A 26,351-nucleotide genomic window follows, 5' to 3' on the forward strand; every position below is an offset into this window, starting at 1 on the left:
ATCTTGGTAAGGCAGCCCTGTGTGCATTAGCTCCCATTGGTTGGCAAGTCATGCAGCAAGCCATTAATTCATTCTGTTTTTGAAGAGAATTCCCCTTGTCGCCTTGAGGCAGGAGATGTTGTCTTTCTTCTTTCAGTCATAAGATAAACCTCGTTTTCTCTGTTAATTAATTCAATTTGCGCACTCATCCATATGAGTGATAACACTCGTAATTACAGGCCTCTGCAGATGTGAGAATACTTTGGAGTATAAGAAACTGAAATCAGAGATGAACGAGAGTTACTTTCAAGTAATTCTTTATCTTTAATCCACTGTTTAAATCATGAGATGAGATTACATTGAGTCTCTGAAATGACTCTACAGCCCTGATGCAACTTTGTAATTCATTTTAGTTTAGATAGGGGAATTACCGATAATGAAAATGAGGAATATATCTGTTCTTCAAAGGCCATGTCCACACTAATACATTTTAGGTTGAAAACTATGCTATACGTTTACACCTCTCACCCACACTGGAACAGTGTTTTTATCTACCAAAAACGCTTTCTAGTACCGCATACTTTGGAAAACAATGATGTTAGTAAATTAAAAACAGAGTTTTTAATCAAAAACACATTAGTTTGGACATGCCCTAGGGATCACTCCCTTTGTTTTTCGGTAATGCTGTAATACTGTATGTCTGTTTATTTTGGATTCACCAAGGCAATGTTTTGACATCTCACTATTTTCTTTTTTTTATGTGCTGAAATTTTGGAAGTATTTTTTTATGTTTTAAATTAAAATAATAATATAATAATGTATAGTTTGTTTACATAATGAACAGTTTATTCTGGTCCTCATCTGCTTGGACAATTTAGACATTTCAAAGGAATAGTTCTCCCAAAAAGGATAAATCAGTCACACTTTATATTAGGTGGCTTTAACTACTATGTGCTGACATTAAATACATACAAGACAATGTATTACTGTGTAGCTACATGTTGTTCTGCAAAATTCCCACATTTGCTGATACTGAGGTTGAGGTACGTGTAGGTTTAGGAGTAAGGGTAGTTAGGATTAGGGGTTAGGGTTAGGGGTTAGAGTTAGGTTTTGGGGTAAGTGTTAGGTTAGGTTTAGGGTTAGGATTAGGGGTTAGAGTTAGGTTTTGGGGTAAGGGTTGGGTTAGGGTTAGGGTTAGGGGTTAGAGTTAGGTTTTGGGGTAAGGGTTGGGTTAGGGTTAGGGTTAGGATTAGGGGTTAGAGTTATGTTTTGGGGTATGGGTTGCATTAGGATTAAGATTAGGGGTTAGAGTTATGTTTTGGGATATGAGTTGCGTTAGGATTAAGATTAGGGGTAAGAGTTTGGTTCTGGGATATGGGTTGCATTAGGATTAAGATTAGGGGTTAGAGTTGGGTTTTGGGGTATGGGTTGCGTTAGGGTTAGAATTAGTGGTTAGAGTTTGGTTTTGTGGTAAGGGTTGGGTTAGGGTTAGAATTAGGTTTTGGGATAAGGGTTGGGTTAGGGTTAGAATTAGGGGTTAGTGTTAGGTTTTGGGGTAAGGGTTGGGTTAGGGTTAGAATTAGGTTTTGGGGTAATGTTTGGGTTAGGGTTAGAATTAGGGGTTAGAGTTAGGTTTTGGGGTAAGTGTTGGGTAAGGGGTAAAGTTAACAGTGTAACTACAAATGTAATTAAATGCAAGTACTTTAACTGTAATGACAATGCAACAACATGCATGTACATAATAAGTACATTGTATCAAATGGTTAAGTACATAGTAGTTAAGGCCACCTAATAAAAAGTGGGTCTGATAAATCTATCATCATTTACTCACCTTTATGCTGTCTCAAACTTGCATTACTTTCTTTCTTCTGCGGATCACAAAAGAAGATTTTCTGAAGCATTTATTTTGTCCAAACCTTTCAAGCTCCAAAAAAGACAAAGGCAGCATAAAAGTTATCCATATGACTCAAGTGGTTTAACCCATGTCTTTTGAAGCGAAACGATTGATTTTGGGTAAGAAACAGACCAAAATGTAACTTGTTTGATTTTGCTTCATTATTTGAATTATTTGCTTCATTATTTGAATTATCTGTTACACATAAAGCGTAGGGAATCTTGTGAAAGGAAAAAGGTGACAGGGCTGCACAGTAAGGTCAAAAGATTGTTAGATTATTGCAGAGAGGAAATCTGTAGTGTTTTATCTTTTAGAAAGATATGATTACTTTTTTTGCAATATTGTTATTTGCATAATTGTATGATCTTCATTATACTACTCACATAGATTTATGTGTGTACAACACCCCCATTGTAGGACTGTCTTATGTCTCCCATTGACTTTTGTTGCTAGGCAGCGCAGCTTGACCTGACACTACTGTGGTCTCTTTTGTACGCAGTTGTCCTGAGCAGAGATTTGATGAAGATATGGAATGTTCAACACAGCTCCTACATCTCTGTGCCAAGAACACAAAGCTATATATTGAGTCAATTCTGTTTTTCCTCCTCAGTAACATACTGTATACACATGGGTGTCTTGGGTCTGAATATGACTGAATCTTTGTATTCCAATTAAGGGTCGATAGAATCAGTTCTATTCCCCAACTGCTCTCCGACCTCCCTTTCCACCATATCAGAGTCTCCTCATGTCCTATATTCTGTCAAGTTAACGTCCTAGATTCTAACCAAGACTCATTATTTAGATACTCTAATTGGCAAAGGAGAGATTGGAGGCCTTTTTCAACTGCTGTCAGCACGTTGGAAGCTGAATAATAAAAAGCATATTTCTCTTTTTGGGGGCTCCATTAGAAAATCATCTCAATTTCTTTCTTAGATTGGAGGAAAAAACATTAAATGTGGCATTCATGTTTAACAATATGCATGCGATACATGCTGTCAATGGGTTTTTGTGCATATTTAATGCTTCAGCATCACTCCAGAAATCTGGGCATTTGATTTACTCGTTGCTATGGGCAACTGTCCATGTGTGAGCTCATGTTTTAATTAATCAACTCATCATGGAAATGCAGTTATTATATTTACTGGGATTTGACACACTTGAGTATTCTTGGCTTTTGAGTGTAAATGAGACCATTAAGCATGTATTCATATCTGGCCATTCTGGTGACCGTCTATCTCGCTTTCCTTCAGTGCTACAGATAAAGGCAGCCACAGGCCCAGTTATCAAATGTGTCTGTTAGTTGAAAACACATCCTTTTGTAGCTTAAAAGAATTAATTTAATGTGTTTCTCTGTCTAATCTGTGCTGTATTTGTTTGTTTTTGAATCTCGAGGTAAAGTTAAGCTCTATATTTTTTTATTTTTTTTGCGCACATAGCAAAAAATAATTTGAATACTGTATTATTGTCTTATTTTCTGGTAAAATATCTAAACATCCTTAAGAAAAGGAAAAAAATACTTTAGAAGCAGAATTACATAAAAAAAAGTTTATTTTTTTTTTTTTTTTAGTTAAATCTATCAAAATTTAGTCTGGTTTAGGCTTACACTTGTTTTACTTTTGAATGTGTTTTTTTTTTTTTTTTTTTTTTTTTTTTTTTTTACCCTATTGGCAATTATTTTTTTCTGAAGTAAATTTGGTTTGTTTTAAGAATGTATAGATATTCTAACTGAAAAAAAGAAAGTACATTTTTCAACAAATGACAAAAATAATCCTCGCAGCTGCAAAAGATTAAACACTTCAAAAATAATTTTCTTAATCAGTATTTTTGTCTTGTCTTGTTTTCCAGTAAAAAATCTAAACATCCTTAAAACAAGATGAATTTACTCCAGAAGCAAAATTGCAAGATAATGAAAAAGGTTTACAGAGAATATTGCATTGTCTTGTCCAGTATAAACCTCACTACATGTTTGTTGATTTAGGTTTAAAACAAGAAAGAAAAAAAAAAAAAAATTGCAAATGGGGATAGAAAAAAAAAAAAACTTAATTCAGGGACTATCTGAAAACAAGTCTTACAATTTTACACAGTTTTGCTTCTCAAGTAAATGTTGTTTTAAGGATATTGAAACATCTACACATATCTAAAAAATTTTCCCGAGTATAGCCCTCACTATATTTGATCAGATTTATACTTAAAACAAGAAAAATATTTAGCCAATGGGGTAAGACAAATAATCTCAATTCAAGATATATTCTCTCTGAAAACAAGTCATATTATCTTTATCTTACACAGTTGCTTAAGCTTAGCATCACATAAACCTTTACACCACAGCAAGAAAAATCTGGAGAAATGCCATGCAGCTTTTGTCTAACGCAGACACAAATGCGGTTACAGCACGTCTCAGCGCCTCTGGTAATCGCATTTTATGTTTGCACAAATCGGATCACTCTATCACGGTGACACACATGTACCAACCCAGACATCAAATTAGGTGCTGTTTAAAATGTTAAAAATGCCACTCTCATACCAAACACCCAATACTGCAACCTGCTGTTGGATATTTACCTGAAGAAATCCAGTTACCATTAGCCCTCTTGGCTTTATTTGTTTGTTTCACCTTATTTTCATAACCTTTTACGAAAGTAAAAGTGCAAAGTTTTACGAAAGTAAAAATGTCCTATTTCAATCTTATCTGAGCATAGGCCTGGAGCATCAACATGAATCTGATCAATTATTCATTTTAGCAGCCTGGTGTATGAAAAGTAGCATCCCTCTAGTTAAAGAATGATGCTAGTTTTTGCAGCATTATTATGGGATAAAAAGATTCTTTGGCTCAAGTTTTGTGTGTGTCAGCATTCCCACTTTACGATTTCAGAAAGCAATACACATGAAATGAGCTTACATGCCAGGGAGTTTTCCTGAGAGCTTTTTGGCTACTTCTGTTATTATTATTTATTTATTTTTAGCCCTGTCGGCCTTCTGAAACAGTCTAGAGAACAATCAGAGATGGCTGCACTGCTGAGTGAGCATTGAGTGTTGGTTTTCCTGCCCATTGAGTGCTGAGATAGATTGTGTGTCTTCATGAGATAATAATTTAGTTGCAGTTGGGAAAGGCATGATGGCAGAACTTTCTTCCTGGCACCAAACAGCTGGTGCTGCTGGGAGGGCCAGATGGTTCCAAGCACAGAGCTGTCAGAGGACACAGGACACTGTCATAGATGAGTTTTCTGCTCCTTAGAAGTATTTTTAGGAAAAAGAATACAGTAGCAATTAGTTATGTGTGATCTATTGGAAATTTCGAGACAAAGATATTAGCCTTTTGTGTTTTTCTGCTTATTTAAACATCATATAGGGAAAAAAAAAAAAAAAAGGAAACTAATCTAACATGGAAATTTCTGTATTGTGATTATAAGTTTTTTCTTCTTAATGCATGGCTTTAAAATATTTCATCAGCAAGATACTGCTCTTGTGAAGAGTAAAACTTTCTTGCAAGCCATGACATCTGATTTGTGAGTGAATGGTTGGATTAAGGTGGATACAATTATTTTCAGGTTCCCAAATCAGTCTAAATGATTCGTTAGCCAAGCAGTCTCAGTCAAAATGATTTTTAAAAATCTGAATCCAATAATTGCAAATGACTGGAAAGGTCATGGTCATTGTGTGTATTGCACTTAGAACTGATACTCGCTACTAGTCAGCCAGGTGAAGATGGAGCGGTCTACCTCAGCATTTTACCACTGGATCTATAGAGATAAATTCATTTTTAAGAATTAAATGACACCAATGGTGTGCAGCTCACACACCACTGCTTCAAAGGATCTAGTGGATGCCATCACTAAGGGTCCTGCCTGCAGGGTACACAATAGTTCAACTTCAAAATGTGCAGCAATATGGAACAAAGCCCATGGCTCTATTGTTGCTGCTGATGCAGTGGAGTCCACTGCATGAAACTTGACACAAAACTTGACACAATTGTTCCTTGTGTGACTCGGTGGAACTGTGTCTTCTGTTTTAAAATATTCTGCTCTTTTAGAATATTCTTGCTGTTTAAAAGATAATATCTTGCACCTCAGCTTTGGAATAGGTAATGGACTATCAGGAACCAGTAAGGGCTAAAAGTGTTTCAGTGTTTTTAGATGAAAGCTTTGACCTAGCAAAGCCATTTCGGTTGATTTTATGATCATTAATGTTCTTAAATTTGCTATTGTTTTACTTCGTGAACTTGAATTATAAACTTTAGCACTTATAGCATTTCAAGTGCATGCTCCATATAGATTTTTGCTACAGAAAAGCAGTGACAGGGCAGTGAATGTCCTGTAGTCAGGTTCAGACTCTTTCCGTATCTGACGAACCAGCTCTGCACTCCTGCAGGGCTTTGTATTGGACCCAAATGGGACTGAAAAGCTATTTAAAGCTCGCTGTGTGGCACAGTTTTTAGAATTTCTCCTTACATGGGAACGAGCTCCACTTCTCCAAATGGTAATAGGTAGGTATAAAACCTGACATCAATGTTCAATGAGACAATGGGGGGGGGGGGGGTATTAATGGCAATATTCTTTGCAATGCTGCTTGTATTGCATACAACATGTATTGCGAAAAGCATATAAATTGAATAATAAATTGAATTGAAATCGATATTTCAAGCTTTAAACATTTAATTTGGTTCTTAAAAGAAAATTCTTAAAATTCTTGCAGCATAAAGTTATATTATGTTTTATTTTGTGTTTTTCAGAGCTCCCAGAGAACTGGACGGACACCAAAGAGACACTCCTGGAAGGTATGGTGTTCAACGTGAAATACCTGGGCATGACTCTGGTTGGTCAACCTAAAGGAGAAGACATGGCAGCGGCTGCCATCATGAGGATCGTTACCACGGTCAGTCACCAAAGTAACAGTGTAAAAGGGGGGTCATGGAAGTCTTGAGATGAGTAAGAAATGAACATCAAATTGGCACAAAGCCTGGTAAAGCAGATGAATTGTGTTATTTTACTGGTACATTTTTAGCAGCTTTTGACGAAGATTATTTTTGTGCCTTTGACAATTTGTAGTAAATTATATAAAACAATGTTGTCACATTACTATTAATGCAGCTGCCATTGTATCTTATTGTTTTTCTTATTTTGTTGTCGTTTGAGGCGATAGGTATTGGAGGTAATGCTAAAAACATTGTACAGAGATCGCTCTGAAACCAAATACTTTGTTGATCAAAAGTCTTGGCCCACACCAAGAGATTTGAGTCAATTAGGGTGAATAAAAGTAAAATAGGACACTTTTTGATCATTTGTCATTGCCGTTGCTTTGAAATATGAAATGTCAGAACTGAACTAAATTCAAATGAATTTTTTTTAAGTAATGGAAGAATGTAAGTGTCCCACTTTACCTGTATTCACCCTATTGTGGATGAGTAAACAGACTGATCTCACAGTGAAATAGGAAACAGTCGGTTGACATTTCCTAAGCTAAAATTTTACCAAAATACAAAACACTGCCCCAAGTGGCCAAAGCAGTATGTGTTGTTGGTGATTGGGCACATGTGAGCTCCACTGTTTTGGGTGTAATGTCCATGAAGGGGCACCAAAAGCGAGTTGTGAAGCGAGTTGTTTTTAGCTGTACAGGCTGTAATGCAGTGAAAAGGAATGCACATTTTATAAACTCAAAACATCCAAACTTAAACCTAACTAACAGTGGAGTAAAAATGTAATGTTTGAAGGAAAAATACAACCTCTGAATCACGCTCATCACTGAGCCCGTTTACATGCACACCAATACACTGATTAATTCCAAAAATCAGCTTATTTAAAAAATCATAGCAAAAAAATCCACGTTAACATGAAATTTGAAATAATCGTGAAATGTTCTGCTTTTGACATCAGATCTTGAAGAGATATGTGTACAACACGTGCACACACTGGATGAGCCGGTAACAATGGCGGTTAAGGTGTTTACATGCAATGAGAAATCAGCGAAGTGGGCAAAAATCTACACATGTTGATCGGTTTATTCTTACACCGTTTACGACCTTACACTGATACAGGAATGGTTTTTAATGCGTTTGCATGACCAGACACTTTGTTGGCTTATTAAGCATAATTGGTGTTAGAACATGCACGTATATGCACTCATTGATCATGCAAATGCGATTACTTCCTGGTTTCAATGCAGAATCTTAACCCAGGTCTCCCATGCAGCTGATGCAAATACGCTTCTGGTCGCGCCACAGGAGAAGGTTAACACGCTGGAGCAGGTGCAAAAATATCTGATAGGAGATGGTGCTTGTCAGTAAGTCGGCATAATGTGGCCAATCCTAGGGTACTGGAACTCTCGGGAACAACTGCTTGAAACTCTTTGGCGTATTTCCTCCTCAGTCCTCATATTATATAGGCTCTACATGCAATGTTGGGATCAAACTGAAGTGCACAATATGAAAAACAGTTTTTTTTTCCCTGTAATAGCACAACCAAATCAGATTGTATGAAAGTGACAACTTTCTGTCCAAACTAACTGTCAGCCTCTGAATCCCTGACATGAGTCTCACTGCAGTTTTCATCATTTGTGTTTCAAATGAGTGTTGACTGTCTCCTGAGGAGGGAGACAGACCCTCCAGATATGCTTTGCCTGATTCTCTTTGTCCTTGACAAGTCCCCTCTCACTCATCTTCTGTATTTGAACCATTATTTACCCTCATCCTCTCCCATGTTGGCCTCTTCTCTGTCCTGCCAGCACAATGCAGTAAAGTGCCAATCTGTTCCTCATAGAAACATTAAGGATGAAGCTTAACCATATGAAGTGTCTCTTTTCAGATCTTGTACCTACAGTATAGAAAGCCTTGTTACAGTATAAGGTCCACACAGACTTTGCTGACCCTTTGAGGTTATTGTTTATGGTCAATGAGGTATGAATGACATTTCGAAGTTGAGTATGACAAATTTGTTTTTCTAAAGCTGACACATTTTATTGCTCAGAGATTGCTCTTTCAAAGCTCTTGAGACTTAATGGAGGTCTCAGTTATGTTTTCAGTTATGTCAGTTATGTAAGTTTTTTGTCAACTTTGTTTCAGATGTTTTTCCTAAAACTCCTTAGGAGAAATGAAAATAGCCACAAATGAGACAGTAAATAGTATGACATAGAGAAATTTGTTCTTGGAAGAATAGAATAGAATATAGTTTTATGTTAAATGTTTATATCCATATTTAAATTTCTGACTTGTGGTTGCAGCCTTTGATATCTTGAAAAAAATCTAAGCACAGATTGATACATTGTTGAGATCTCTTCTCAAACTTTGGAGAAGTCATATGTAAGATTACTGAATTCTTTTTCACGGGAGAAGTCGAAGACTTCCACAAAAGTCTCCCTTTGCTCTTAATTTAATCTCATTGATGTCTTGGAGAAATAATTAAGAAAACAATTAAGCTGTAATTTGTGATTTTTCCTATGGACAGGCTCGTGCCAGTGCAAAGAAGTTTAGAAAAGTGACCCTCAATGTCTCCACTAAAGGAATCATCATCTCAGACACAGAGACCAATGACCTCATTGAGGACGTTTCCATTTACAGGTAATAAACCACATGAAAACATCTCTCAGGTTCTCAGGAATTTTAAAAGCCATTCAGTCAATTATTTGAATAGGCATTCCTTACTCCCTCTCAATAAATCGTGTAAAGATTTTATGTCAGTCTAGGTCTGTAGAGCTTCAGTGTTTTTTGTTTTTGTTTTTTCACTGACAACAACATGACCTCTACAGTCAGATCACTAACCAGTGAATCATTAACATTTAAGTATGTCAATCAAATGTACACGCAAGGGGCAACATGCTTGGATCTTTTTTCCTATATGTGAGATGCTGGTACATCTTGATCACAGTGATTTAAGGTTCTTTAAGATGCTTATTATTTTGGTTGAATCAGAAATACTCTATTGTACGCCTCTGTTAAAGGGAAGTGTATTATTAAAAATGGGGACACAGGGGGAGTTCAGAGTCCAGAGAGAGGCCCCCTTGCTGATCCACCCTTATCAGCAACACCAGAAACACAGTCACGGGAATCCTATTCCCCATTCTTCTGACTCAATCCATCATTCTCTCTCTCTCTCTCTCTCTCTCTCTCTCTCTCTCTCTCTCTCTCTCTCTCTCTCTCTCTCTCTCTCAGACACACTTTTGGGACGTTGACATGTCCTGTGCTGTGACATGCTCCATCTAAACTGTCTTAAACAGCATTTTTTTTTTTAATTTTTAGAATTGCAATTAGCTTTTAGGACCACATATTTATTGAGTGACTACATGGAATATTTGTAATTTAAAATAATACATTAATTTGTCACAAATTATGCAAGACTCTTTAAAATTAAGGCAAATGTGTGAAGCAGTTTGATATGTCTAAGACTAGTGAAGAAACAATTACAATTAGTGAAAAACTTCAAGGTACTTAGATATGCCCCCTTTTTCCAAAAACCTGCCCTACAAAGATACTATAGCACCTTAAAGACCATTGTAATCAGATATGGAGCAGGAGAGCAGTGGTGTTTCGTCTCAGTGTGGTCAACGTTGTAAACAGTAGCAAAGTAGCATTCTTACACAACTGACAACTGCTTATGAAGCTGAATATGGCATTTGACTTCAGTGATCTGCTTCAACTACCACACATTTCCAGCTTTCTACTTCCCATATATGAGTTGCCCTGTAAACTCTTAAAAAGACTAATAGGCAGAAAGTGCCTCAATGTCTTTTGACTGGCTATACAAAGCAGCCAGAGCTGTCACAGAGACAGTTGTAATAATTCAGAACACCTGAATAGTTCAGTGGTATCTGTCAGGTAATAGGGACGTTCTCTTGAAGCACCTGTGCTGAACATGTGACCAGTTACAGAACCTAAAATAAACTGTATAGGCCTACTTTAAGTTATACATTCACACAACAACATACATACAAACAAACTTTAACCTAAAAAGTCCATGGACATAGTATCTGTCAACTACAAAAAAAAAAAAAAAACATCTGGCAACATCTAAATTAACTGGTTTGATTAAAATATTATTTAACATCACTGAATCAAAGTGAATACATTGGCTTAGATCAGACAGAAATAGCTTCTTAAGGTAACAATGCAACTGTCATAGCATTACATTACCTACATTTTTAAGAAATTATTTTTACAAGTCTTGCATGTATCACAGCCATTTCCTGATGAAATGATCACTAGATGCGCTAAAACAACAATGACTTTTACTCCCTTGCACACAAATGAGTATAACGGCAGATTATCAGTTTGTAAACACTTACTTTTCGTCCTGTTCTTCACACAATGCCATCTTACATCAAAACTGTAAGGATGCTTTGGCAATGACAGGCAGACGATGAAGACGATGATGATGTGAAGAACCCAAGTGCAGTTTATTTACATAAGTGATAACCAAAAACGTGAATCCAAAACATAACAAACATAAACGACTTGACTTGACATGACTAGACTCGACTTGACTTGACTATGTTACATTAACAATACCTCACAAGAGACAATGGCAAACATGAGGGCTTAAATACACAGACATGGGTAACAAGACAACCAATGAACAGACAGAACTATAAACAAGATAACAAGACTAATAAACTAAACCAATGACAAACTAGAACTGATAAAGAGATAACAAGACAATAAACCAATGAAAACAAGACGCATGAACATGGAGGGAAACATGAAATCACATGACAGGAGAACTGGATACCCAGAGAGTAGCTGAAGACTCAAAGGGCCAGGGTGGAGCCGGAGGCAGAGAGGAGCAAGGCAGAGCTGGGGGATCAGAAGACTGAGGTGGAGCCGGTGGGACTGAGGACCAAGGCGGATCCATAGGGATGGAGGTCCCCGGTGGAGCTGAAGGATCGGAGAGACGAGGCGTAGCCAGAGGATCGGTGGAGCCAAGTGACCGACAGACCAAGGAGGAGCTAGAGGGACGAGGGACCCCGGTAAAGCCGACAGGCTGAAGGGCCGCGGTGGAGCCGAGGGAACGTAGAGCCGAGGTGATGTTGAGGGATCGACAGGCCATGGCAGAGTCCAGGGCTCGGAGGGTCTAGGTGGAGTCGGAGGTTCAAAAGTGCTACGTGTCTGGGATATCTCAGAGGGCAATGATCGAGCTGGTGGCTTGGGGGAAACCGGCTGATCAGGAGAACTCAGGGTGGGCACAAGGGCGGGAACCAATTCCAAATCAAATAGACCAGTGAGAGATGGCTCTGGAAAGGATGAGTTTTGCAACGCTGGCTCTGGGACGGATGAGGCTTGCAACGCTGGTTTGTTGGACCTGGCAGACGTGGGCATTGGCTCGTTGACCGTGGCAGGCTTGGGCGTTGGCTCGCTGACCAGAGTTGAGCCTGAGACATTGCATGGAGCAGACTGAAGCTTGGCTGTGACATGGCATGGAACAGTCTCAGGCATGGCTGTGACTTGGCATGGAGTAGACTGAGTCGTGGCTGTGACACGGCATGGAGCAGGCTCAGGTGTGGCTGTGACATGGTATGGAGCAGGCTCAGGCATGGCTGTGACATGGCATGGAGCAGGCTGAGGCATTGCTGTGGCATGGCATGGAGTAGGCTGAGGCATTGCTGTGACATGGCATGGAACAGGCTGAGGCGTTGCTGTGACATGGCATGGAGCAGACTCAGGATCCGGGGCAAAAGATGGCGCTAGCTCAGCAACCATGACGAGGAACTCTGGCTTTGCGACCATGACGTGGGACTCTGGCTTGGCGGCCATGACGTGGGACTATGGCTTGGCATCCACCTCCCCGACAGTGAACGATGAACCGCAAATTAGTAGGGCAAGGTCAATATACTGAGCCAGGCATCAGGGAAGAGATTGGCTCATTAACTCCAAAACAAAAACAGTCCTTGAGGGCAATCTTATTAAAATCGACAAGGTAGCACAGACCACAAAACTCCGTGACATAATCCTCCAGGGGACGATTCTTCTGGTGTAAATGAAGAAGCTGGATTGCTGGGTTCATTTTGGTCGGTCAGGTATTCTGTAACGATGCTCTGGCAATGACAGGCAGACAATGAAGACGATGATGATGTGAAGAACCCAAGTGCAGTTTATTTACATAAGTGATAACCAAAAATGTGAATCCAAAACATAACAAACATAAATGACTTGACTTGACTTGACAATGTTACATTAACAATACCTCACAAGAGACAATGGCAAACATGAGGGCTTAAGTACACAGACATGGGTAACAAGACAACCAATGAACAGACAGAACTATAAACAAGATAACAAGACTAATAAACTAAACCAATGACAAACTAGAACTGATAAAGAGATAACCAGTGAAAACAAGACACATGAACATGGAGGGAAACATGAAATCACATGACCAGGGGACCACATGACAAGATCACATGACAGGAACAAACATGGCATGGAACAAAACACAGACAACCCTGACAAAAACACTTTTACTATCTTGTTACGACTTTGAACTCTTCTAGATAGTCAAGTTTGATCGTCTTCTCGGCACTTAGCCAAGGCCAGTGAGGAGCCCCGGCAGGGCCGATCCGAGGACCTCACTAAACCATCCAATCGGTAGTAGTGACAGACAGTGTGTACAAAGGGCAGGGACTTAATCAACGCAAGCTTATGACCCTCGCTTAGTGGGAATTCCTCATTATTGGGAAATAGTTGCAGTCCCAAGTTCCAATCATGAGTCTCGGCGCAGGGTAGACACACATTGTGCCGCGCGTGCAGCCCCAGACATCTAAACGCATCACAGACCTGTTATTGTTCCATCTCGCATGGCTGAACGCCACTTGTCCATCTAAGAAGTTGGTCAAACTTGTTCGAGCAACTGACAGAGTGTTGCATTTGCGATGCAAAGGACGGGGGTTGAAATGTGAGTTTTTTTATCTCACATTTGCTTTTCTGACACTATCAGTAAGGTTTAGGCTGAAGATTTAGGGCAAGGAGGTATGTTTTGTTGATTTAAAACTCAAGAGCATTAACCAAAATTTTTAATTCTCTCATCATTTTCTCCAGATGTGTATGACTTTCTTTCTTCAGCAGAACACAAATAAAGATTTTTAGATGAATATCGTAGCTCTGTAGGTTCATACAGTGCAAGTGAATGGTGGCCAGAACTTTGAAGCTCCAAAATGCACATAAAGGCAAAATAAAAGTAATCCATATGACTCCAGTGGTTTAATCCATGTATTCTGAAGTTATATGATAGGTGTGGGTGAGAAACAGAACAATATTTAAATCCTTTTTTACTCTAAATCTCCACCTTTGACCAGCCCAGACCAGTAGGTGGCGATATGCATGAAGAACACTTTTTGGGTGAACTATTCCTTTAAAAACCTCATCCGTTTGGAAGAAAAAAAAAGTCACTTTTAGCACCACACAGTGGACATTTCACATCAGAACTGCAACAAAATGTGTATGGAAAACATGACGCCACAGTCATGTAATTTTTATGAGATCAGTCTGCAGGTTACCACTTTTTACAGTGTACCCACATACACCACACATGCCCTGTCTGTCTCTCCTCTCTATGTCAGCACAGCATCAGGTCTGCAACAAGACACTCTGTCCTAGATGAGAAACTCCGGGCTCTGGGCTTAAACAGCTCGCTGTGCAGCTGGATCCTGGACTTCCTGTCAAGCAGACGCCAGGTGGTTAGAATAGGCAGCAACATCTCCTCATCACTGACCCTCAACACTGGAGCCCCGCAGGGCTGTGTTCTCAGCCCACTACTGTATTCCTTGTACACACATGACTGTGTGGCAACACATAGCTCCAATGCCATCATTAAGTTTGCTGATGACACGACGGTGGTAGGTCTGATCACTGACAATGATGAAACAGCCTACAGAGAGGAGGTGCACACTCTGACACACTGGTGTCAGGAGCACAACCTCTCCCTCAACGTCAGTAAGACAAAGGAGCTTGTGGTGGACTTCAGAAGAAAAGACAGAGAACACAGCCCCATCACCATCAATGGAGCACCAGTGGAGAGAGTCAGCAGCTTCAAGTTCCTGGGTGTCCACATCACTGAGGAACTCACATGGTCCATCCACACTGAAGTCGTTGTGAAGAAGGCTCATCAGCGCCTCTTCTTCCTGAGACGGCTGAGGAAGTTTGGAATGAACCGCCACATCCCCACACGGTTCTACACCTGCACTGTGGAGAGCATCCTGACTGGCTGTATCGCCGCCTGGTACGGCAATAGCACCGCCCACAACCGCAAAGCACTGCAAAGGGTGGTGCGAACTGCCAGACACATCATCGGAGGTGAGCTTCCCTCCCTCCAGGAAATATATACAAGGCGGTGTGTGAAAAAAGCTCGGAGGATCATCAGAGACTCCAGCCACCCGAGCCATGGGCTGTGTCTCACTGCTACCATCAGGTAGGCGGTATCGCAGCATCAGGACCCGCACCAGCCGACTCCATGATAGCTTCTTCCCCCAAGCAATCAGACTTTTGATAAACTGTCATAAATTATATTATTATTATTATATTATGTTCTCTCTTAACAACTGACTATCAACCGACAGCCTGAATGTCAATACAGTACAATACTGTACAATACTGTACATTCTATATATATATATACTTTTTTTATATATTTTTATTTTTTATTTTTATTGAATAATGTGTATCTATATAGTGCGTATTGTATACTGTACAGTGTATGTTATTATTTGTATATTGTTGAGTGTAATTATGTGTATAACAGATGTTTAAATTGTGTTGTGTTAATTTGATGTTATTGTAAATTGGTATATGTCTCATCACTGTCACGACTGCTATGTTGATCGGAACTGCACCCAAGAATTTCACACACCATTGCACTTGTGTATATGGCTATGTGACAATAAAGTGATTTGATTTGATTTGATTTGATTGCACCTGGAACTCTTCCATCCCTGGGACAGACCTGCCTGCATCCTCTGTCTATTTAGAATAATGACATATGGATTCCTGAGTAAGATTGTGGAATGCAGAGAGCTCAAGTAACAGGACAAAATACTCTTCACAGCACATCTTCTACTTATATTTTATGTCTGTGTTATTAGTCTGATTCAGGTAAAGCATATTTTTTGGTGTAAAAGACAACACCCTGGAGTTGCGAGTCTTAAATGGAAGAATGCAATCAGTAGAGACTTTGACCATGAAGCCTCAGTTTGACTTTCAAAGGGGCCTGGAAAATAAACACAAGTGCCAGGGGACGATACATCAGAGTACAGTCAGAATGCTATTACAAATGCTGTTTCAACCCTGAGGGGGTTTGGACAGAGGGTGAAGCACATAATCATGGGCAGCAGGCCCACTGACAATAAAGAGAGAAAGGGAAAATTGGAGCATTCTGAATGAAGTGGTGGGGGTTTGAAAAGAGGGATGCATCTTTGCCCTGATGATATGAATACTTTCCTCATCTTTATTCACTCTTCTGAGTTCCATCCCCCACAGCCGAGTATACAAATAATTAAGAAAAAAGACAGCTGTACTATTTTTAGTGTATAAGACGAGATGATGTTGTTTGTCTTGGCTCAGTGTGAGCTGTCAGTTTTATCACATCAGAAATAGTAAAGGTTCGATAGGCAATTTGGGTTGTTTTTTTGCTGCTTATGTTACAGACAACATTCTCTACCATTAATGATTTTTCTGTGACTTGTTATCCAAATATGTCAGTTTCACTACTGCCAGCTTGTCTCTTTCAAAGAAAACATCTATATTTGTGTGCAAGACTGTATTTTGCTAAGCCACAAATCTTTCACTGTGATTTGTATAATGAGATTCACTACGGTCCCGCATTAACTGTATGGGGGTTCATGAAAAGATTAAATGCCACTCTGGCTTTTCCCCCCATTATGTTTCAATGTAAAATGTTCGGCAAGAGAGGGGAGGCGGCAGGGCATAAGTGATGGAGCAGGCTGTGGTACTGTCACACATCACCAACATAATTAATGCAAACAATGACTGAAAGAAGAAAGGGCTTGTTCTTGTTTTTCTGTATTCACAGACAGTTTTCATAAATGTATGCAGGTATACACTATGTTTTTGCTTTACATTGTTCTGTGTAATGAAATCAGCAGCATAAAATCTTTAACACAGAGAAAATTTTGAAGCTTGTGTGCTAGTGAAAGCCACTAGGTCATTTTTGAGTTAATTGTGTGAAAGCCCCTGATTTCTTTATTTTTTCTCTTGATAATATACAAATTAATGTGACTTAGCTGTGGGTTGTGCATTTGTTGAAATTTAACATGCATATGTCTCCTAATAACACAGACAAAAGCAGAATGCTTTCAAGGCCAAACTCATTTTGTAGATTGTTGAGACTGTGTGCATGGCCACTTTACTGTATCTATGATTTTCGCTTGGCCTGGAATCAATTTCTTTGTTTAAAATATTTGTTTTCTCATATACAATACATACAGTGTGGTCTTAGAAGTCTGAGAGCACATTGAAAATCTGGATTTTTGAATTTTCTTAAACCTGGAAAAAAACAATCAAAGTTTTAGGATTAGGAAAAATGAAAACAATGAAATTAAGAATAAAACAATTAAACATTATTGCGTAGATTCTGTACTTATAGGTATAGTTCAACCAGTGAATAGTGACTGAGGCTAACATTCTGCCTAACATCTGCTTCTTGTTCCACAGATGATAGAAAATCACATGGGTTTTTGAACTGTGTCAGACTCAGAAATGAACTTTTACATTATTTGGAGGGCCAAATTACTCAGAATTAAATCATGAAATATGTATTTAAATAAATATTAAATATTTAAATAAATAAATCTTTAAAAAAATATATATATATTTTTAAAACTATAAATTAGTAAATAAATCAATAAATTTCCCTTGCATTTGATTTTAGTATTAGTTTGTGTCCATTTTCATTTTAGCATTAGTTGATTTTTTTTAAATTAAACATGAGCTTTGTGTCTTGGGTGTTAAAATGAAATACAAGGGACATTGATTTATTAAGTGAATTAATGATTAAATATAATAATTTCATAACAATTTTGTTAAGTATCTAATCATTTAATTCAATATTTCAATGTAAATATTTACAGTAGTGATTTAATTTTGAATAATTTGGCCCTCCATATTTTTTTCCTAACCATATAAGACATAAACTGTGTCTATGTCAAATTCTTTAATTGAATCAATTCATTAATACAACTCACAGGTTGCCTAGTTATAGTCCATGTATAATATGTAGTATTATAAAAAAATAAATAATTTTGGGGGCATTTTTGTCACTTTTGGAGGCATTTTAGCCTTAAGCCCCTTAAATTCTTACCCTAGTTTGGAACAACATGAGGGTATGTAAATAATGATATAATTTTTATTTTGGTGTGAACTATTTATCCAAGATTTTTTGGTCCTTAATTTAATATTAGTAGATCTGTGACACTGACCATGTTACCCCTTCGTAAGAACGGTTCAATTCCACTTTGCTTCCATTGACTCACACAAGATGCTCTTTGGAACATCCTCAAATCGCACTGGGATAACATGAATCATCAGGTTTTGCACAAACTTGTGGAGTTCATGCTAGCTTGAGTGTATGCTGTCATTTAAGCAAATAGGAGGCATACCAGGATATTCTGTAATTCTGGAAAATGTAAATTTTTTAATTCAACTTTTCACTTAAATTCTTATGAGGGTGGGATATAGACATGGGCAGGGGTGGACGGAGCAGATCATAGTCTAAGAGACCTGATTTCAGTCATAACTGAATTTTAAGTTTTGCCTCGGTAGGGCAGTATAATTGCTAATTACATTTCCATTTAACCTATTAACCAGAAAAGAATCGTCATCATTGAATATTATATAATTACTTCTGTAAGCAGTTCCCCTCTTTGTTCAAATTTTAGGTTCTTAATCTTTTATGTTATTGAACACTCCATCTAATATATTTCCTTCCACTCCATCCTTGTATTCATCCTTGATATTATATATTTCTCTCCACTCCATCCTTGCATTCATTAGGAGTCTGATTTGTTTTTGTAATTTCCTTTATACTTTAATTCTACAGTAACTACTCTAAAAGTGTATTGCTGTCATTTCTTTCTTAGTAATGGAGGCATATCAAGAATAAGGTAGTCAGGGCCCACTTCAATCTTATGATTATAGACAATGTTTATCTGTTTGTTTATTTCAATATAATTTTTTTAATATGGAGATTAAGTGTGAAATGTACTGTAGGTATAATGGGATTAATGATCTTAAAATAATATTCCGGATTCAATATAAATTAAGCTCAATCGACGGCATTTGTGGCATAATGTTTTTTACCACAAAAATGACATTAACAGACCCACAGACCCCCCCCCCGCCCCGACCCCAACGGCCCCCTCATTCCCAAATGCTCACCTATGAAATTTCCCAGCCCACCCTATAGCATAGCTGGCAGGAGCTGGGCCTGTTGATAATACAATTTATGAAAATAAAGTTTCAATTGTAGTCTCAGACCCCACAGTATACAGTATGTAACTAATAATTGATGCTTTGTATTGAATTGCATTAGTTTTTTACCCTGTAAAATACTAAAGGAAAGGATACCTTTATCAGTTCTTATTTGATTTTATAGACAGCAAAAAATGAGAGTTTCATGGTAGTATAGCTGAGGTTCAGGAATGAACTTCTCCCTTTCATCTTCATTCAAGTCAGCATTTAGAGTTTCCTTGCCTCTCAGCTTTTCTCTCTTCAATAATGAAGTTTTGCAATGCACCACAGACAGGAATAAATGATAATTCAACACACCCCCCATGTTCAGAGAGAGAAAGGGAGGGAGATGGGGAAAAGAGAGTCTTGGGCATTTCTATTTAGGTCGTGCATCAGCGGCAGTGCACCAACAGTTGATCAGAGCGCCATAGCTTTTCCCTCAGTATTCGTCTAATGGATCTCATTATTTCATACAGAACACTTTTTTATGCGGTGCTCTAAATGTCTAAATTCCTTCTCTTAAAAGATGAAAGTAGTTAGTGAACAGACATTCACAATTCCTGAGTACGTTTCTAATGGTTCATATTAATGTTTAATTTACCATTTTTTGGAAAGGCCGTCAATATGATTTAATGTCAGAATTGGGTGTGTAATGGTCATCTCTACACATTTTCCTCAGTGTTGTTGTGGTGTGTGAGTTCGCTGGCCCTCCATCCTTGTCTGTCTCATCCCTTTGCAGAAGCTAATTGAACTCTATGGCCCGGCCCCGCCCTCCACCCTCCACAACAGGATATGACCACACTAAAGTGGCTAAACTAACCACTTAAGTGCAGATATTGGGAAAACTGTATTACGTTTAATTCACAGACCTTAAAAGTGCACTCTGTGATTTTTGCAGATTTGTCATGTGATCATGATGCATGAGATGAAGACTCTAGTCATCTCAGTCTTAGAGAAAAAGCTGCTTTATTTCACATACTGTATGGTTCTGGTGTGTCATGTTAAGATTATATGACCAACCGATTATTACTTGCTTTATCTCAACTTGCTTTTGTCTCCTGTAAAATCGACTCTTTCACACATGGAATAAATTTATGTGACTGTAAAAACATCATTTCTACAATGGCATTGTTAACTAAGAACTTTTGATCTTGCGTGATGTTGCATCTACGCCGTTAGGTGTCACCATAATGTAAACTAAATTTTACCTTTAACATCTTACCACATTTTTGCCTAATGAGTTTTTCAAGAGGTTTTCTTTGAGCCAATATGGATCATTCTGAGAGATTACAAACCCAGGCTTAAAGTTGAAGTGTTTAATTTTTTTGGATGTTAAAATTACTTCTCATATCCCAGCTTAATAAATTTAGAAGACTGTAAATAATACACTGGTAGGTTGATTTCCCCCCAAATTGTAAACACTGTGGCTCTGTGGCTCTATTAAAACAGATGGTTGTTTAAGCATCCCAACCCACCGAGCATAGCAACACTGGCTCAACCAATGGTGTGAGTTTTGAGCAGGACTATCTGTCCAACCAGATGGGATGGGGGGAGTTTTCAAACCTTTTTGTAAAGTCATTATTCTTGGAATTCCATTTAATAACAGTAGGCATAGGAATTACATTTTCACTTGAAAGAACAAATCTGTTCTTGGATGGAATCATCAAGGTTGGTCCAAGACTTGATATGGCTTTCTCCAAATTGCTGGATGCAATTAATACCGCAAGTAAAACTTAGTAAAACTCAATATATTAGAACAGATGTTCTGGCACTGAAATCAAAGCAGATTGTTTAGGCTGCAATTTCTCTATAATGTGTATAGTTGACTGCCACAGTTCCATTGACTTCATTGAAAGATGAACATTTACTCATATCACTACATTGTTCATTCCCAGAAATGCTGTAAAGATATAAGTATTTTGAATGCTATAATTCCCTTCTGAAGGAACAAGTACAGTCCACAATGAAATATCGTGTATTTCTTTTCTCTGCAGAATTTCTTACTGCACAACAGATAAAACTCAGGATAAGGTCTTTGCCTATGTCTCCCAAAGCCAATTCAATGAAACTCTGGAGTGCCATGCCTTCCTATGCCAAAAAAAGAAAATAGTGAGTGTCTTCACATGCATGTTTGAATCTAACAGATGGCACAAAGTAACTAAACCCCTAGCCAACTTCTTTTATTTACTCTCAGTGTAATTCCCTTTTAGTACTGTTTGTTACATGTTACAGTTTTGATTGTTTTGCAGTCCTACATCACTGTGGCAATTTACAAGGTTAATGTTTGGCTGATAACATATATTGTAATTTTTACACTGGTTACTGGGTAAACCTTAGCCTTTTCGCTTGATCTGAATGTTTACCTGGTATCTAGCGACATCTTGTGGACTTAAGTAGGGGTTTTCAAACTGGGGGTGATAGGGGGTCTGCAGAAAATATAAGAGAATATTAAAAAATTTGATAAAATGTATAACAGTAAAAAAATGAAAAGCAAATCTGCAGTATATACAGTTGAAGTCAGAAGTTTACATACACCTTAACCAAATAAATTTAAACACAATTCCTGACATTTAATTGTAGAAAACATTTCCTGTCTTAGGTCAGTTAGGATCACTACTTTATTTTAAGAATGTGAAATGTCAGAATAATAGTAGAGAGAATGATTTATTTCAGCTTTTATTTCTTTCATCACATTCCCAGTGGGTCAGAATTTTACATACACTTTGTTAGTATTTGGTAGCATTGCCTTTAAATTGTTTAACTTGGGTCAAACGTTTTGGGTAGCCTTCCACATGCTTCTCACAATTTGTTGCTGGAATTTTGGCCCATTCCTCCAGACAGAACTGGTATAACTGAGTCAAGTTTGTGGGCCTCCTTGCTCGCACACACTTTTTCAGTTCTGCCTACAAATTTTCTATCGGATTGAGGTCAGGGCTTTGTGATGGCCACTCCAATACCTTGACTTTGTTGTCCTTAAGCCATTTTGCCACAACTTTGGAGGTATGCTTGGGGTCATTGTCCATTTGGAAGACCCATTTGCGACCAAGCTTTAACTTCTTGGCTGATATCTTGAGATTTTGCTTCAATATATCCACATCATTTTCCTTCCTCATGATGCCATCTATTTTGTGAATTGCACCATTCTCCCCTGCAGCAAAGCACCCCCACAACATGATGCTGCCACCCCCATGTTTCACAGTTGGGATGGTGTTCTTCTGCTTGCAAGCCTTACCTTTTTTCCTCCAAACATAACAATGGTCATTATGGCCAAACAGTTCAATTTTTGTTTCATCAGACCAGAGGACATTTCTCCAAAAAGTAAGATATTTGTCCCCATGTGCACTAGCAAACTGTAGTATGGCTTTTTTATGGTGGTTTTGGATCAGTGGCTTCTTCCTTGGTGAGCAGCCTTTCAGGTTATATCGATATAGGACTCATTTTTACTGTGGATATAGATACTTGTCTAGCTGTTTCCTCCAGCATTTCACAAGGTCCTTTGCTGTTGTTCTGGGATTGATTTGCACTTTTTGCACCAAACTACGTTCATCTCTAGGAGACAGAATGTATCTCCTTCCTGAGCGGTATGATGGCAGCGTGGTCCCATGGGGTTTATACTTGCATACTGTTGTTTGTACAGATGAACGTGGTACCTTCAGGCGCTTGGAAATTGCTCCCAAGGATGAACCAGACTTGTGGAGGTCCACAATTTTTTTTCTGAGGTCTTGGCTGATTTCTTTTGATTTCCCCATGATGTCAAGCAAAGAGGCACCGAGTTTGAAGGTAGGCCTTAAAATACATCCACTGGTACACCTCCAATTCAGTACACCTCCTTTCAGAAGCTAATTGGCTAATTGTCTAAATTTTTTACATCGTTTTATGAACTTTTCCAAGCTGCTTAAAGGCACATTTAACTTAGTGTATGTAAACTTTTGACCCACTGGAATTGTGATATAGTCAATTAAAAGTGAAACAATCTGTCTGTAAACAATTGTTGGAAAAATGCACAAAGTAGATGTCCTAAACAACTTGCACAAAACTATAGTTTGCTAATATTAAATCTGTGGAGTGGTTAAAAAATTAGTTTTAATGACTTCAGCCTAAGTGTATGTAAACTTCTGACTTCAATAATATATATATATATATATATATATATATATATATATATATATATATATATATATATATATTGTGTAGGTCCCCCTCGTACCGCCAAAACAGCGCCAACCCGCATCTCAGAACAGCAGTCTGAGATGATGATATTCTTCTTACCACAATTGTACAGAGCGGTTATCTGAGTTACCATAGACTTTGTCAGCTCAAACCAGTCTGGTCATTCTCTGTTGACCTCTCTCATCAACAAGGCATTTCTGTCCACAGAACTTCCGGGCTGGCGCTGTTTTGGCGGTACGAGGTGGACCTAGACAATATTAGGCAGGTGGTTTTAATGTTGTGGCTGATCGGTGTATATGTATATATATATATATATATATATATATATATATATATATATATATATATATATATATATATATATATATATATATATATATATATATATAGTAAAATTTCTCCTTCCTTGCAATATAAATGTACATAAATAAAACATATGCATACGCACTTTTTTCATGTAAAGCTGCTTTGGAACAATAATTACTGCAAAAAATAGCTATATAAAATGTATTATACTGTATAAATACAATATAAATATACAAAATTCACTTATATTCTCTAATATTCTAATATTAGGTAGAAAACAAACAAAAACAAAAACAAAAAATACATATTTTTCAAATTTAATAATCTGTTTTGGCTTTAGTACAATTAAATATAAAAACTAATTATTTATTTTCAGAAACATTATTGTCTTTTTAAGATCACTATTTTTCCTCAGAGAGTATAAATGGGTGGGTGTACATACAAATGTATATTGTGACAGCCCTTATATTTTATGAAGAGGTCCCTTACAAGGGGAACATCATATTTGGGGTTCCTTGGCATTAAAAATTGGGCATATTCTATTTATTTAGCTCTGCACACCCTGATGTGTGCTGTTGCTGTCATCCGCAGGCTCAGGCAGTGACTTTGACAGTAGCACAAGCTTTTAAAATAGCTCTGGATCTGTGGGAGATCGCACAGAAAGGTGAGGTTTTATGGATGTTTGATTAAAAGATAAACAAATAGACATTGCATTTGCTTTTTTGTTTGTTTGATGAAAATGACTATATGATAATTTTAGAAATGAAAGGAAACATAATCACCATAAATGCTTTCCCTTTTCAGACAAAAGTAAGAAAGGTCAAACAAGCTATTCCTGTACAGACCCAGAGTCTCAGCCTGAATCAGAACCAAACAGTGTTTCAGGTACAACATTACAGCATGAATTTATCAGTTTATACACTTTTCTGGAAGGTTTTGCTTGGTTTCGGTCATAATATTGTTTCATTCGTTTGAATATTCAAGTAATGTTTTTTATTTGGCAGAGGCTATTTAAATAAATGCAAATAGCAATAGATGCTATTTACATTAAGTGTAAATAGCAGCAAAAAGCATCTTCTTTGCACCAAGTGCAAATAGTGTTAGATAATATTTGCACCCCGGTGCAGATACTGCCAGATACTATTTGCACTCCTAATTAAATAGCAGTGTGTTTATTTACACCCACCCCTACCCCTAAACCTAACCCTAACCTAATAAATTTAAAAATTAGCCATGGTTTTACCACAGTTTACCATGGTATTTTGTAGTAGTAAAGGAAATATTAAGAGTGGAGACAGGAAACAGGATGGGGAAAAGTAGGATAAAAGGGAGAATCAAACCTGGGTCCTTCCGCATGAAAAAGCACATCCAAACTGTCTTTACACGCTACGCCATTACAGTGACACTTGAGGATGCAGTTTGTCTTTAATTTTTGTGTTTCCACTATATTTGAGTGCAAATAGCCATGATGTGTGGCAGGTGCTATTTACACCTAGTGCAAATTTTATTTATAGGCCTTTTGAAAGCCTACAAACCCAATCAAACCAACCCCAAACCCTGTCTGTAAGACCTACATGGCAATACATGCGAAACACAAATAGGCCTATAATATGTACAGTTCAAGTATAGTTTCACTGATATAAGAAAAACAGTATATTGTGAATTGCTTTTCTAATGCATTGTTTATACATATCTGTGTGACAGAGGAGGAAAAGACTCAGGCTTTGATGGAGCACAAACTTAGGAAGCCCTTCTTGCCTGCCTTCCTTTCAGCATCTCCATGCAGTAACACTAGGAGACGGCCAATGAAGCATGACTCCTGGGTATGATGTCATTCAGATTTGGACTCTATATTAACAGAGCTCAAAGTAGAGCATAATATATCTGATGTAATGTAATGTAACTGATTTCCTCTACACACATCCAAATGAGATTTTGAAAACGATAAAACTTTGTTGAATGAGACTGAACAGGTGCACCCGTACAATAGTGCTGTGCTGGGGTTGTTTTGAATAATTTCTCTAGCATGTGATAAAATATGGCTTTAACACAAGGCTAACTTTTTATGGTAAACTTATATATGGCGCTGCACCTCATTTGTCTTTTGTCTTTATGATAATAATAATCCTTCGTTCATGTTTATTCACTCGCTGAAACAGTGCCACTGTTGTGCTGAGTATCATTTCCAAAATAATGTTTAATTTGTTTTGATACCAAGCTGCTTGCCAAATACATTAATGACCATTTCCGTTGATTAATTATCTAATCATGCCAGTCAGCATAGGTAGCCTCTCCTGTTGCAATAGCATATAGTCACCACTAAGTGGCGTCCTTTTTTCCATGTTTTTGATGAAACATATGACCACATGGTGGAGAGCTGCCTCTTCCAGTTCCATTCCAAGAGTTGCCTCTCCATAATTTGCCTACAGGGTCTCTTTTATGAAAGATTCGATCCATCAGCCTCTCTGTCTGTACACTTTGTTCGACTGTGCCTTTGTTAATTACTTTTAAGCACAGTGACTGAATTCCTTTCACTGCTCAGGCTGGTTCTGACACCCAATTGGA

General features: G+C 37.8%; 1 protein-coding gene across 1 annotated transcript in view; it reads left to right on the forward strand.

The window, feature by feature from the left end:
- Window positions 1–26,351, forward strand: part of LOC127416180 (low density lipoprotein receptor adapter protein 1-B-like) — a 56,996-nt gene that overhangs the window by 10,469 nt on the left and 20,176 nt on the right. The window contains exons 2-7 of the mRNA XM_051655380.1: window positions 6,603–6,745; window positions 9,310–9,422; window positions 21,305–21,419; window positions 24,378–24,450; window positions 24,591–24,671; window positions 25,491–25,609. Of these exons, the coding sequence (XP_051511340.1) occupies window positions 6,603–6,745; window positions 9,310–9,422; window positions 21,305–21,419; window positions 24,378–24,450; window positions 24,591–24,671; window positions 25,491–25,609 (644 nt within the window). The remainder of the gene's footprint in view (window positions 1–6,602; window positions 6,746–9,309; window positions 9,423–21,304; window positions 21,420–24,377; window positions 24,451–24,590; window positions 24,672–25,490; window positions 25,610–26,351) is intronic.

Source organism: Myxocyprinus asiaticus, chromosome 25, assembly GCF_019703515.2.
Source record: "Myxocyprinus asiaticus isolate MX2 ecotype Aquarium Trade chromosome 25, UBuf_Myxa_2, whole genome shotgun sequence".
Lineage (NCBI taxonomy): Eukaryota > Metazoa > Chordata > Actinopteri > Cypriniformes > Catostomidae > Myxocyprinus > Myxocyprinus asiaticus.